This window comes from Marmota marmota, unplaced genomic scaffold (assembly GCF_001458135.2).
Source record: "Marmota marmota marmota unplaced genomic scaffold, marMar, whole genome shotgun sequence".
In the NCBI taxonomy this organism is placed as follows: domain Eukaryota; kingdom Metazoa; phylum Chordata; class Mammalia; order Rodentia; family Sciuridae; genus Marmota; species Marmota marmota.
The window spans coordinates 40,930,837-40,946,261 of record NW_026000108.1 but is presented as its reverse complement, the minus strand read 5'-3'; the positions used below and the strand labels follow the sequence as shown (position 1 = coordinate 40,946,261).

Below are 15,425 nucleotides of genomic sequence, written 5' to 3'. Positions count from 1 at the left end.
TTTGTCTGTCGGTCATCCAACACCAGGTAGCAGGCTGAATCTGGCCTGCGGGATTTGTTTGCCAATCCCTGTTCTAAACAGCCATCAAAAAGATGGCCCCATCTCAAGATGTAGTTAGAAAATGATGACTACTGGAGAAAGCCCTTCCGCAGCTAGAATCACGGTATCCTGCTGCTGTGTGACCCAGACATGGGAGGGGACCAGAGCATACACCACAACATAGCGCCCCCCCCCACCCCACCCGGCCCCTGTGCTGCCAAGGAGAGCAGGCGGGCATGGGATGAATGCTATTTTTGTACTCTGTAAAAGTAGCTAACTCATTTTGCCCTATAATTCAGAAGTGGAGGAGAAGGGGTATTGACACAATGCCCATGGAAAAATTATGTATCTATTCTTGGATTAATTTAAATTTCCACTAAATTACAGGTGACCCTGCGCACATTTACAAATGAAGGAGGCTAATTTGATGTAAAAACACACCTGGTTCCACTGAAAAGGAAATTTCTACAGGGTGGAAGTTCCACCATATGAAAGAGACTCTTCATGCTGTTGTTAGCAAAGTCCAGGGACAACCTCGGCAAATTTTATGTAGTAACAAACCTAAACCTGTTTCCCCACCTTTCTATCATATACGCTAAAAAAAAAAAAAAAAAGGACCACAAACTGAACAGCAAAGGGCCTAAGAGAATCCAAGGGGGGCTACTTTCTTCTCTAAGAGGTTAGCTTTTTAAAAACAGATCCCACCAGGTACCGTGGTGCACGCCTGTAATCCCAGAGGCTCAGAAGGCTGTGGCAGTAGGATCACGAGTTCAAAGCCAGCCTCAGCAAAAGCAAGGGGCTAAGCAACTCAGTGAGACCCTGACTCTAAATAAAATAAAAAATAGGGCTGGGGATGTGGCTCAGTGGTCAAGTACCCCTGAATTCAAACCCCGTACCTCCCTGCCAAGATTTAAAAAAAAAAAAAAAAAAAATCCAGATCCCTCCCAATCAGCAACACACCGAAGACCAATTTTCTTATGAAGGAAAAAAATTACACCAACACTTGAGTGGGGAAATTTGTTTAGTTTGTAGCTACCAATGTTGATTTTTTTTTCACATTAGAAGAAAATCAAATCCTCCATTAAAAGTAGGTTGCCAGGCCTTTTTCTTCCCCAATTTGAGTGTCTAAAACCATTCTTTTATCCATAGATTCTTTTTATAAGAAGATATTAGAGTCTGTCACATCAGAAACAATGTTCATAAATCCCAACCAATTTGAGAACAAAATTTCAAGAAGAGAAAATCAAACGCTGTTGAGACATCTCAAATAAACACACATTACCTATAAAAAGATCGCTGTGAAAAGACAAGCAACTATTTCTCTGTAGATCTGCCACCACACTAAGAAGATCTGAGGATTATTGTTTAAATTAAAACTGTCCTAACTGTGCAGCTTTCACACATATGTGGAAGACACAAGAGCGTGAAAGAAAATGACAGATGGTGACCTCGCTAACTTCCAGGCACTTAGCAAGGTCACTCCTTCAAGATTAAATGAGATAATTATCAACTTTAAACAACTGTCTGACAGGTTTTCTTTTGGAAGTCAGTCACATCATTTCAGAATCCCGCCTCATTCCATGATGTTTCCAAATGGCATCAGACACACACTATATGAACCACAGAAGATCCTCACACCACGACACTAAAAGGATGCTGTGGAAGGGCATTTTATGTCATGGAAAGATATTCACAACATATCTGTGGCTCAACACCAAAAAATCAGGTTGTGAAGCAGTGTGACCTCATTAAAAAAAATTAAATTAAATGCACTGAAAGAGTAATAAGGGATATTAGTAAATAATAAAAAGTAAATAAACTTAGAAGTAAGCTTAAAACTTGCCTTTTTTAATGTTCGCTTCAATACATATCCTTCATTAACACTTTTCTAATGTGAAAATATTGTTTTAATTTAAGAACATATACCAATGTTCACATAAACCAAGCTATCCTATGGTTCCTGTGGTAGCCCCAGAAAGTAAGTCAGAGAGGAGTTCTACTAGCATCAGCTTTATTTAATGGTTAAGAATTCCAATAATTTAATATAGGATTCCAATAGAATCTACCTAATGGGGGTAAACACTAAAAGGTAAAATCTCCCTTGAGAGATTTTAAAAAACCCAGAGAGAATGTGTTTACATTTAAAAATTTTAGACTCTAACACAAGTATGGTTTGAATATCCATGGGTTTGGAAGAGCTATCAATTTTTAAAAGTGGAACTAGAAGGATCAGGGTATAGCTCAGTGGTAGAGGGACTTGGGTTTTACCTCCAGCTCCCCCCCCCAAAAAAAAAGAGGGTTACAAGGTAGGAAAAGATATCCAACTTCAGAAAGAAGCCAAGTTCTAGTAACTTTGCTGTTTTATGAGGATCTTCTTGAAGGACACAATGGCCCAAAGGCCCCAAACCGAGCAGTCCTTGAAGGCAAGCTGGCCATTAACATTTCAGCATGGGAAGCGGTCCCTGAGATTCCAGCCAGGTGGGTGACCCAGATGGCTGAAGGCTGGCAGGCAGTCCCAGGAATCTACACGGCCGGCTTGACAGGCCCACCTTCTCTTTTGGCAAATGGCACTCTGGCCATGTGCTTTACTTGCAGGCCACTGCGCTGCGGTGGCCTCTACCTAGAATTGGTCCAGCCATCTGCAACCGGATTCACTCATGACCAAAAATACACACACTCTGACAATGTGGTCCAAGGGGAACTTTCTCATCAAGAGACTTCATTCCGGGTGACTGACTGATTGCTTTGGCTGATTTTGGTATATTGTAGGATCTATAAATAATCGCCTAACACCAGGCAGGATGTTAATTATAAGGCAACAGTGATTTAGAAATAATACATTATTTAGCATGTCCTTAAATTACACCTCAATCCCCCTTTAATACCATTCCATAAATGGAATGACATCAGTGGTTTCTGAGAGTAATTTGATGCAGGCCAGTGGGTCATATGGGCTTCCAGTCTGGCTGAATGTAAAAGGTGCTCTTGTAGGCCCCGGGATGAAAGCAGACCCTTTGGTTCTCAATGTCAGCCTCTGGTCATCACCATCCGAGACTGCAGCAGTGTTCCTCAACTGGCTGAGGTTTGTCACTAAAGGGTGCTCCTTTAAGATTGGAGAGAGATCTCTTTGTGACCCCTACATACCATTTAAATGCCACATATTTTAAGTTCAAAATACCAATTTGGAAATACTGATGATGTTTTGAAGTTTTAATTTAAAGTTACAGGATCTTTAAAAAAAAAAATCACTCCAGAGGTTTAAAAAATAATGGATTTATAATCAACTTTTTTCTATAATTAGACATACTACTTCAGGACACATATGAGTATTTGAAATAAGAAGCCAAAATAAACTTACAAAACATTTACTTCACTTTCTACCACTTGAGCCCACAATAAAGCTTGTTATTTATCCAAGAAATCTGACGTAGTGTAGGAAAAAAAAAAAGCCCAATTAAATTGACTTTATAATATAAATTAAGGTTGAAATACAAACCTGGCCTTTTATTTGCCCAGGATCTGATTAAAGAATCTTACGGGGCTGGGGATGTGGCTCAAGTGGTAGTGCGCTCGCCTGGCATGCGTGCGGCCTGGGTTCAATCCTCAGCACCACATACAAACAAAGATGTTGTGTCCGCCAAAAACTAAAAATAAATATTAAAATTCTTTCTCTCTCTCTCTCTTAAAAAAAAAAAAAGAATCTTACAGTATGATATTTCTTATAACCAAAGAAACTGTGGATTTCTAAGTAAGTAGCACAGGTTAACTATAAAATCTTGATGATGCAATTTTTTCTAACATCTACAGGAATTTGAGAAAAAGTAAAGCCCTATTATGTACTTTTAGGTAAAGATTTAAAGTTTTTAGAATTCCACATTCCTCCTAATTTTTATTTGCAAGGGAAACAAAGCACCACTTTCACCAAAAGATATCAAACTTTTGTAACTAGGAATTTGGTTTCTATATTCATCTTGGATAAGGGATTCCAAGAGTAATCACAGTAATGCAAATTCAATGCAAAAAAATAACTGAATTTTATCTTACTTTGTTTTTTTGTACTGGGCACTGAGCCCAGGGGTGCTTTACCACTGAGCTACATCCCCAGTCCTTCTTACTCTTTGAGATAAGGTCTTGCTAAATTGCTTAGGATGGCTTTGAACTTCTGATCCTCCTGCTCCAACCTGCTCAGTCCCTGGGATTACAGGCATGTATGATCATACCCAGCTTGCTTTGTTTTGTAATGAAAACTCCAATCAGTTTATTTTCCATTGGAAGTTCTATTCAAAGAAGGCAAATACATCCTAGCTTCAGACCATAAAAACTACCTTGAGTGGCACTGAGCCAGTTTAACAGGCTATATATATCATGGCTTGGTTAGAGAAATTAAAAACACTATTAAAACATTCTCAAGCTTAACATGTTACATATTAAATTGTTCTCTTAACACAAATTGTTTGAGCTCAATAATTTAAAAGTCTCCTACACGGGGATTAAAGTCCCACCTCCCAACCCCACATATACTCCATATATTGAAATCTACAGATGAAAATTTCAAAACAAATGTTTTTTTTTTTCCACCAGCAAACATTTATTCATTCCAAATCAAGGGTTTCTACTTGCATTTTTCACCAGTGAATCTATTAAGCAATTATGAATCAGTGTCACTAAACAGCCTGAATTTCTGCAGTAACCCTGTGCATTTATTACCTTGGTTTTTATAATTCTAATTTTTGCAGAATGTGATTCCTTTCACCCTGGTGGCTAAGCATATTTACAGAATAAGCCACACAGTAGACCTACCTATGTAATTGCCTCAGGTAAGATGATGCCCGAATGAACACATCTGTTCCAAGTTCCAAACTTTAAAACAAATTTAGCTTTTGATTTCAAATTTCAAAATAAAAAGGCTTATCCCATAATACTATAAACTATGATTCTTTTTTCAATAAAAAAATCCACAAAAAAATCAACCAATTATAAATGAAAAGAACATTTAAGAAATGCTGGCCCCACCAGAGGGAGTTCACATTTGGAAGTCCAATGTGTTACCAAGTGAAAATGAGTGCCTTCAATCAGTGTTTGTAACAAACTGACTCATGAATGAATAGACTTCCTGAAGAACTTAACCACAGAGGGCAGAGCCTACATTGTCCTATCTGTATCCCCGGTGTGATACAGCAGGGGATTGGACACCCAGGCCCTAGAACGAGATCCCCTGGAAGGCTGAGGGCACACTTGATCTAATTTCAAAGAGGTGCAAGTTCATCATCGAAAGAGTTAGAATCTGATCTAGTCGGATGGCAAGTTAGCATTATAAGTGAAGTGGTAGCAATTCTGCCCCCCAGAAAAAAGGTGAGAAATGTCCTTCTGGGGTCAGTATCTCAAGACAAAGATTGCTCTGTAGCAGATGGAAGAGTGAAGACCACAGAAAGGGACCCATCTAAATGTCCCTCTGGCCCTGGTACTGGGGGAAAAGAGAAAACACAAAACACTTGATTTTTATAGACTTCCCAACTGCTGAGCTTCTCAATGTTGAGTGCAATGAGGCACTCCACACCCACCATACGCTGATACGCCGTCACTGGTCCACAGAAAGACAGGGAAGCTCAGAGCATTTAGAAGGAGTGACTTGGCAAAGCCATTTTTTTTTTTAAATCAGTGGAATATAATGAATGAAACAGCTCATGCTTGTATTTTGTATATCTCTGTTGTTTTTCACTTTTCAAGCAACTGGTTTTGGCTGTATTTTGGAAGAAGTATTGATCCACGGTGAATTGGGAATCTGAGGGTTGGGGGTGGAACAGGGAGTCATTTTGCCTTAGATATGGTTGCATATCAGCTTGCAAGGATATTGATTTGCCTATAGTTACCTCTTAGGTTAGTTGAATATTAAGATTTTTCAGAAACAGATAATTTTGCCCCTGTGTAATATACTAAGCTCCTTTGATTAACATCTGAATTAATCTAGAAACATTTGAATTGAGGGCCAATGAGATACCACGTAGTAATCAAAACTGCTTTGAGGAACAGAAATAATAATTAACATGTTTCCCTTGAAAAGGGCGAGTTCTGTGGTCAAACAAGTTTGGGATAATACACTCCACCCCCAGAGCATCCTCCAGGGAAGGCGGGATGCACATCAGCACATTAAGGATTCTGGAGAGGCCAGTAATTTAAAAAAAAAAATGTTTTTAATTACATGCATGTGACCTTTTTTATCTAAACTCATATTAACATGTAATTTAGGAAACGCAATTTTGGAAATGCTGACATAGTAAGAAAATCTCTATAGATTAGTAATCAAAAATCTGTCCTGAGCGTCACTCACTAGCTGTTTTGTTCCTTCATTTTTTTAATGGATCAGACTACCCACCCCATCCCCCTGGCTGAGGGGCAGCAGCACAAAGAGTTAATTATGCAAAACAGCAGGTAAGCTCCTTCAGGGCAAGGAATGGGCTGGAAGCCTTTGTTTCCACAACCCCTCCTGCAGCCTAACACACACAAAGCACTGGGTTCAGTTGCTAAATTGTCTGTGGGGAATGTTTCCCTATAGTCTCCCAATCCTCCAAACCCCAGAAGGGCCAATTCTGACAGTCCTTTTACTGGGATACTCTAGTGGGAATGGTGTGGTAGGCACCTGTCCACCCTTCCCTGGAATTGCAAGTTAGACCAGGTGTAGAGTCAGGAAGAAGCCCTACACTTGGCAGACACTCCATCTGGGCCCTCCTCAGCCTCAACCCCTGTGCAGATTATTTCTTTAAGATGTGGCAGGTAGGAGGTGGGCAGGGCCACAGCAGGGCAGTATTGAGGTTCCCAGGAACACAGCCACCCTCCTTCCTAGACCACCTGCTTGCTACATGCTCCCACAAGACCCACACGTTACTCAGGAAGAACCCTTGAGCTGGATCAATACTGCACTGGTCTTAAGGGAGGACAATCTAAACACAAATTGCATCAGAGCCTGGAAAGAGAAAGCACTGTAACAAAGAAATCATGTCAGGGCTTGATGGCCTCTCTTTCCCACCTGACACCACAACCCAGCTCCCATTCAACATCTGGCTCCTGTTTCAACAATCAATAATAACACGTTTTTCCCTCAACTTGCTATTTTCAACTTGTATGGCTCCTGTTTACTTCAAAGATAGCCCCCAGAATTTGTGCCACTTGAACAAGGTCATGTGGTCAGTGAAAAGTAGGACAGGGAATTGGTTTTCTCTCCTAACCACCAAACCACGAGGTCTTTGTTAAGGTCAAAATTATCATGAAACATTATTTACATGGTACACAATGAGCTCAGTTCTGCAGCTGTTACAAACACGAGCCACAACATGCAATAAAAAATAAAAAGATAAGGAGCCCCTCCTTGGACTTACTGTTCACGTAAACGTTAAATGTCATGGAAGCGTCCACATCAGGGTTGGACACGAGAAATGTGTACGTGCCTCCTTCAGTCCCTTTTAACCTGGTCAGGTGAAGTTCACTTACATATCTACAAGGAAAGGACAATAAATCAGTCCACAGTGGACACCACCTCCACCTCTGTCCATGTCTTTTTCATGTCTACCAGGAAACAGATGCCTGTTTGGGGAAAAATAGGACTCATTTAATTCAGTCTTAACAAAATCCACATTAATGAACTGTACACTTGACTTGGGACAAGTGCCTGCTGTATGGTAACAAAGCTTTGGAAAGGCCATCTGAGCACCCAGGCAACCTCGAGCCTGTGCCCTCTCTTTCCGTCCCTGGCTACTCTCCTGGCCTTATGCATATACAGCATGCATAAGGCATTTCTGTTGCTACTATTTTATTATAATGTTTTGAAGATCAAGATCAACTAAAAGGTCTGATATAAAAGCCCTTGAGCTCACTACCTGACCCAAAGCTACTTAATGATTCTTAGTTTCCTTAGAGTTTTAAGCAATGAGTAAAGGCATTAACTTTCTTCTTCCTCTGAAGAAAATTATTTATTGTGTCCTGAATCTATTCTGGTCACTATTTTGGGCTACGCGCAGAAGACAGCTACACTCAGAGACACCTCGCCCCTTTTACAAAGGAGAAGACCAAGGCAGAGAGGCGCAGGCACAATGGAATGCCAGATGGGGCCTGGAGAGGCAGCCTTAGACTGCCCTAAACCCTTCCTCATCCCTCCAACCCTTGGTTCAATGTCTTTTTGTACATTGACAGGTCACAGAAATAGGACCTGGGAAGGCCAGTGGAAGTAGGGTACGTGCGTGACCCCCCCCCAGCCCAGGTCCCTTTCTTACCTGATATTGCTGTCATTCTCAGACTTGGGGTAATCGTCCCACTTGTTAGCGGTGGTGCTGTTCATGTACATCCACTGCTGGTGTTCCGGTTTGGGGAATGCCTCGTATTCAACAATCAAATCTACATTTTCTCCATCATTTACAAATATCGTAGAATTCATCATGGAGAAGATATTAATAAATCCTTTATCTAATCGTGACAGAAGGAGACAGAAATCATTATCTACCACCGTCCAAGAAAACACACACACACACACACACACAAGTCATCTTAGAATTAAAAAGAGGACTTGCTTGTTGCTAGTTAATCAACTAGCAACAAGCAAGACAAGTTTAACTAGCCCTGATTCATTTTGCTTTACTTCTGTGAAACTGTTGTCTCAAGGTGAGAAGAAACGCACACAGGGAATCCTGACTTGCCAAAACAACAGTTCTTTAAAAGACTTGTCGCCATCTCAAAAGGCTTCTCATTCCACTAGTCCCAGTGCTTATTAGGTTAGTAGGTCTTGGGGCTAAATACTTAGCCCAGGCCCAGACCCTATAAATTTATACATATGATTAAAAAATGTCATGAGTGAAGAAAAAAATAGCCCTAATGTCTACGAAAGACGATGAAGGAATGCCATTTTGTATTTTGTATTTGAAGAAAAATAAACTTAGGTGTCCTCGTATATCACTGATAAATCAAAGATCATTTTAATGCAGAATCAAAGCATCTTTTTAATTAAACCACGGTACTGATTCCTCTCAGACTTAAGAGGATGTGGCAGGTTCTAGACTTTTGGGAAACAACAGAACAAAAACATTCTACAAAAGAAATTGGAACACATAAACATTTTTAAATGTCTGTGTAGTAAAGTTAATTGAGGTAACAGGGAAAAGACGACATTAAAATACAAAAGGAAAAACGCTTGGCCAAACTAGTAATTAAAATACCCTACCAGGTTTCCCTTATTAAAAATAGCAAAACTAATTTAGAATAAATTCAAGAATCTTGCAAGTGTGGCAAAAGTAGCACACTGACTCACACACTTTAAACTGGCACAGTTCTTTTAGAAAGCATTTAGCAATATAGATTTTTTTAAATTATCTATTTTTAAATCTTACTACTGTAATTTCCACTTGAGAATTCTTCCTAGAGTGAGGGAGACAGACAGACACAAAAGCAGGGCTGTTGATACTAGTCATAGTAATTTTGAGATGACAAAAATAGACAACTGGTTAAATAACGCAGCCCTAGAAATGGTTATATAAGAAAAAAATAGATCTTGAAAAAGAGCAATAAAATAATTGTCCATATTATTTTTATAGCCACTATTTATGGACTATTTACTATAGGCCAAGGGCTACCTTAAGCACTTTAGCATACATTTTACTTAACAATCATGATGTTTAAATATAATAATGAAAGAGCTATAATCTCTATAGATGAAAAAAATATATAGATTTGGTAACCTCTAATTTATAGACAAAGTTGATGATGACCTCTAATTATTAGATGAAATAGATGATTTACATTTGGCTTAAGAGCTCTGCAGCAGAGACTGGGTTTGAACACAGGTCTGAGAGAAGTCAGGTCTACCTCTTTTTACTACACCATACCCACTCTTACTTTGTGAGAATATAAATAAAATTGTATGTATTATTAGAATTTTTATGTACAAAAATATTATCAGTTTAACAAAATCTTATAAGTAGTTCTATCAAGTTAATAGGATGATAGAGATCTAATTTTATTCTTCTATTTATTTAATTATACAATTTAAAATTACTCATTAATTTTGGTGCTATCTGGGTAAATATATTGAGATCCACGAGGTTGGCATTGTCATTTTTACTGCTCTTTAATTTCCTACAATTTCAGAATAAAAAAAAAAAAAAAAATAGTCAAAATCTTCTTTGTCCATTTTACCAATTTAAAAAGGATCTTTCAGGTGAGAATGAAAAATTATCCAAATAAAAACTGGAGAATGATGGAAACCCTGACCCCATTTCATTATTGAATCATAAATGATACCTTGCCATTCTGTAAGCCAATTAAGGTTAATTTTAAGGGACTAAAATATTCATCATATGCATGCTACATTAAAATTTCAGGTTCTCAAGGTCATACATTCAAAAACCGTACACAATGCAAAATATTCAGATATTTCAGACAATATTTGCACTGAAATTATTTCTTTCACAATGACCGTATAGAAAATACTTAGTCTTCTTGAGCTTTCTGTAGTCCAGTTTGCTCAATACAGTGAAACAGCTTCAAATCCACAAAATGTAAAAATTATTAAAACTTTACCTTGGTTGCTGTAACAAAAAGAATCAAAGAACTCTATCTGAATTGTTATAACATCAAGTATAATCGTTTTCAAGTATATGCATTAAGAAGTTGGTGATACTTGAATATTTTTAATCAAGTATAAATTCTATATCTGATACTTCCATGAAACCTACTTCTGCTTCTCCTTGCCAGTGTGGGAGTTAGTGGCTGTGTTTCTTAGAAGAGAAAATGTAGGTGGAACTGAAGTAGGGTGCATTAGAAAGTTAAGTAGTACAGCCCTCAACTGAAAATCAGGTCAGATTCAAGTTTCTCTAGCCACAAAATGAAAATAAAAAACCATCACTAGGTAGGATTATGGGTATGTTGATATGCTTCATAATAGTAACTTTTTTATTATCTATATCTATTTTATATGTATCTATATCATATCTACATTATATGTATCCCTGTAACATCATGTATAATTTAACTCTATACAATTTGGGAAAATCAGGATGGTCCCAAAGCCACCTTCTCTCTACCATTCCATGTTGGATCCGAATCCTATTCCCAATTGCTAAAAATTTACTTTTCTCTGTCTTTTCCTGTCCCCTTCCATCCTGACCCCCTCCCGAAACAATACAAAACCAGAGTCAGATTTCATAGCCACAAGTCTTTCCAGTCACACATTTATAATTCTTGGAAATTGATGAATGGATTTTTAAAATCCGATTACATACAACAATATGCTCAAAACATCCTTACTAATTGCTTTCTCGAGCTGAAGCTGATATATCAACATGCTCCCTAATCAACTTAGCAAATTAGTGCTTATGGAGTTTAATATTTTAAAAGCACAGCTTTCTATTCAAATTAATAAATGGTTCACAATCACATTTAGGGACAAACTGGTATACTTTCTGTGTGCTAACTCTATAATTGCAAGACGTAACTTCTCTGTATTCATTCTGGTGAGATACTGTCCATTAGAACATGGGCGGAAACCCCAAAATTTTGGTGAGATCACCATGGGGTGAATCAGAAATTAGTCACTGCATCATAAATTACTGAAGAAATTTTGGGAGGGGGAGAGATATGTAAACAAATATTACATCATTTCAATATTGCTCATGATGATGAATTCCACCACCCCACAAGTATTTAATTAAAGCCAAGCACTAAGAATATGATTACATTAAGATAATTATTATTGTTCTCAGTAAATCAACTCTGGTGAGGGGGGAGGGGTGTGCGCTAGGATAGAACTCAAGGCCTTCAGGATGCTAGGCAAGTGCTCTACCACTGAGTTACGCCCCCAAAACATCAAGCAACTTCAAGTAACTTACTACGCTTTGCTCTCTGTAAAGAGATGTTTGGAAAACAAGCTGAGTGGGATTTCTAGAGCAGGGAAGATAAAGCTGAACCAACTGTGCATACCAGATAAGATGGGGTCAGGGCAGATGACCCTCTTCTAGGTGATTCTCTAGAACCAGTGCCCCACACCCCAGTGGGCCTCCTTCCTGAAGGCTTATGCCATCCATCATATTCAAGGTTGCTGACAGGGGGAGGTGACGGGGCGCACCAGACAGGAGGTGCCCAACTCTGGATGCACCACAAATGATCACAATGATGGGCAGAGAAACGCTACTGAAAGACTAGAGAAATGTCCTTCCCAATAAAAATAAAACCTACAACCGTTTCCAAACTCAAGTCATTCAGCAAAGACAGAATTTTAGAAAAAGCTCAACGTGTACTTTGCCGGTGAAGGGAGAGTGGGTGGTACAGGGAATGACAGGTTTAAACTTCAGAGACAGACTTTTCTTCTGTGAAACTGGTGGAATTCATTTGTGTTGTAGTTGTAAGAGGCTACAGGGAGATTATTCATTCATTCATTCATTCAGTGATAATAAAATTCTAAGAATCTGTTCTTAGAATTCCATTTACATAAAAAGGAAACTATCTAGTAATTTCTTCTTTCACTATTGCCAGTAATTTATACATTCCCATAGAGATATTTACCTACAACTTTCAAGGTTGTTGTGACATTTGCGGATCCAAAAGTATTATTGGCATAACACATGAACACTCCAGAATCATTAACTCTTGCTGAGCTGATAGTCAACGTTTCCTGACGTTCATAATTGAAGTCACCCTGATGCCAGCTATTACGTTTTACCTGTGCTTTAGTCTGCTGGTTTCAGAAGGGGGGAAAAAAATCAAAGATTACCATATAATTTATATTCAGGATCTTCCTAAATTAAAAATAGCAGCAATTAACTTCTCCATATTAGCATTCATTATACACTACTTAAGTAGGAATAATAAAGCATCATGACAAGACTGTCATTGGAACTCTTCACATCTTACAGGGTTATATTGAAAGATAGTCATTATTAATGATTGGAAAGAAACATGAAAATTCATTTCAAATTCCCTGCAGTATTATATTTTAAAAGTTACCATATAAGAAATATTACAGAATACTGATATTTTATAATGAGTCAGCACACTTATGTCATGTTAACATTTCCTGTGCTATATTCCAATGATTGAAAGAAAACACATTCGCATTAGTAATGTTCTAGTTTATTAACATTTATTATCTGCCAAAAAAAATAGGATCAAAATGTGGACAACTAACTTGAAAACTCATCCCACAGTTTTGTTTTGTTTTGTTATTTTTTAGTTTTAGGTGGACACAATCTTTATTTTTATGTGGTGCTGAGAATCAAACCCAGTGCCTCATGCATGCTAGGCGAGCACGCTATCGCTTGAGCCACATCCCCAGTCCCCATCCCACAGTTCTTGTACAAGAAAGAGTTCTGAGAAACACAAGACACGAACACCACACTGGAGCATTTAAGCAGAAACTGAAGAGAAAGGGCTGTGAATCTACCCTCGTGGTCTTATCATCTCACTCTTATTTGTCTACAGACAAGGAGAGATTGCATGCATTTAAAATAGCATGAAAAAACCATAGTATAAACTAGAGCAACTCCTTGAAAAGATTAAAAAGAGTCAACGATTGCCAGGCTCGGTAGTGAGCACCTGTAATCCCAGCAGCTCAGAGGCTGAGGCAGGAAAATCGAGAGTTCAAAGCCAGCTTCAGCACCTTAGTGAGGCCCTAAGCAACTCAGACACACCCTGTATCTAGATAAAATATTAAAAAGGGATGGGGGTGTTGCTCGTAGTTAAGCACACTTGGGTTCAATCCCTGGTACAAAAAAAAAAAAAAAAAATGTGTCCACTACTAATCTTCCAAATTTTCTGTAAAGTGCACACACATTCCTATCACAATGAAAATACAAACAACCGGGGCTGGAGTTGTGGCTCAGTGGTAAAGCACTTGCCTGGCATGTGTGAGGCCTTGGGTTCAATCCTCAGCACCACATATAAACAAATAAATAAATAAAATGAAAGATACATTTACAACTAAAAAATATATTTAAAAAAAGAAAGAAAGAAAGAAAAGAAACAAGAGTTGATATTGACATGGAATGAAATCAAGGGTGATTCCTTGGCCGACTGTGGCAACCCTAATAGAACACTGGACAGTGCTCTAAGTCAGAACAATCTTCCAGAAAACAGCCTGGCAGTCCTCCTTGGAAAACTCTAGCAAATTTATTTCAAGGAAATAACAACAGATGCCAAAAGCTCAAAGATGCTGACTGCAAGTTAAAACTCAATAGAACCTAAATGACCTATCAGGTATGGATAACAATAAAAATTATGACTATGTAAAAAATGAGGATCTACTAGAATGCACAAAGAGGTCTTTAATTGAAACTTTGTGGGCTGGGGTTGTGGCTCAGTGGTAGAGTGCTTCGCCTAGCATGCACGAGGCGCTGGGTTCAATCCTCAGCACCACATAAATGTAAAATAAAAATACTGTGTCCACCTTAAAAAAAAAACTTTGGAAAATGTGAAAAGAATTATAACAAAGAAAATGTGACATTTATTAAGTCTGAGAAGGGGGTATGAGGTATTTGTTAGATTAACTTTGTATATTTATAAAAACAAATATTTTTAAAAAATTTTTTAAAGATACATGTTTATATTACTTGAAAAAAATCACAATTTGGATGTACTTTAAAACTGCAGCCATATGACAATACATATGCATGCAGGAAGAGACAAAAGTAATATAAGAAAATATGGGCTATATTACATTTTAAAGACTAGCCACTTGTAACCACTGCACACTTGTAATGTGGTAGTCAAAACTGAGTTATGCTCTGTGTGTGTGTGTGTGTGTAACACATATCCCAGATTTTGAAAACCGAGTATAATAAAAAATGCAAAATATCTTATTAATAACCCTTATGTTAATTATAGGATGAAACGATAACATTTTGGATACACTGGGTCAAATAAGAAAGACATTTTGATTAAAATGAATTTTAACTTTTTTTTTCTTTCTGTAATATACCTACTAGAAAATTTGGAATTATATGAGGCTCATAATACATTTTTATTACACAACACTGAAATCTACAAACATGGGGTTACGATTCTTTCTTTTTTTAAATTATATTTTTGAATTTTATTTTCAATGCTGAATATTAAACCCAGAGCCTTCCACATGCTAGGCAGGACCACACCTCCAGCCCAATTTGGAAATTTGTTTTACATTAATATTTAGGACACAGAAAAATTGACTGTTTCTAAGGTGAACAGAAAGGAGAGAAACGTGCTTTGCTATTAACTAAGTGTGAGCTCCTGGGAAAGTCAAAGACATCACTAATCCTAGGCCTAGCAGTTGTTCCAAAAGGGTGTGAAGAAACAAATTTATCTTTAAAGGCCTTTCCAGTTTAGAATGCTATGTAGATCTGAAATCACCCCTTCTAAGAATTTATCCTAATCAT

General features: G+C 37.9%; 1 protein-coding gene across 8 annotated transcripts in view; it reads right to left on the bottom strand.

Annotated features, from left to right (window-relative positions):
- The window catches only part of Kit (KIT proto-oncogene, receptor tyrosine kinase), a 161,680-nt gene that overhangs the window by 21,788 nt on the left and 124,467 nt on the right, over nt 1-15,425 (bottom strand). For 4 of the 8 annotated variants that reach the window (XM_048784486.1, XM_048784488.1, XM_048784490.1 and 1 more), the window contains 3 exons: nt 12,580-12,751; nt 8,304-8,493; nt 7,413-7,528 (listed from right to left, as the gene is read on the bottom strand). In XM_048784486.1, the coding sequence (XP_048640443.1) occupies nt 7,413-7,528; nt 8,304-8,493; nt 12,580-12,751 (478 nt within the window). The remainder of the gene's footprint in view (nt 1-7,412; nt 7,529-8,303; nt 8,494-12,579; nt 12,752-15,425) is intronic. The other 4 variants (XM_048784487.1, XM_048784489.1, XM_048784491.1 and 1 more) reach the window with 1 other exon arrangement.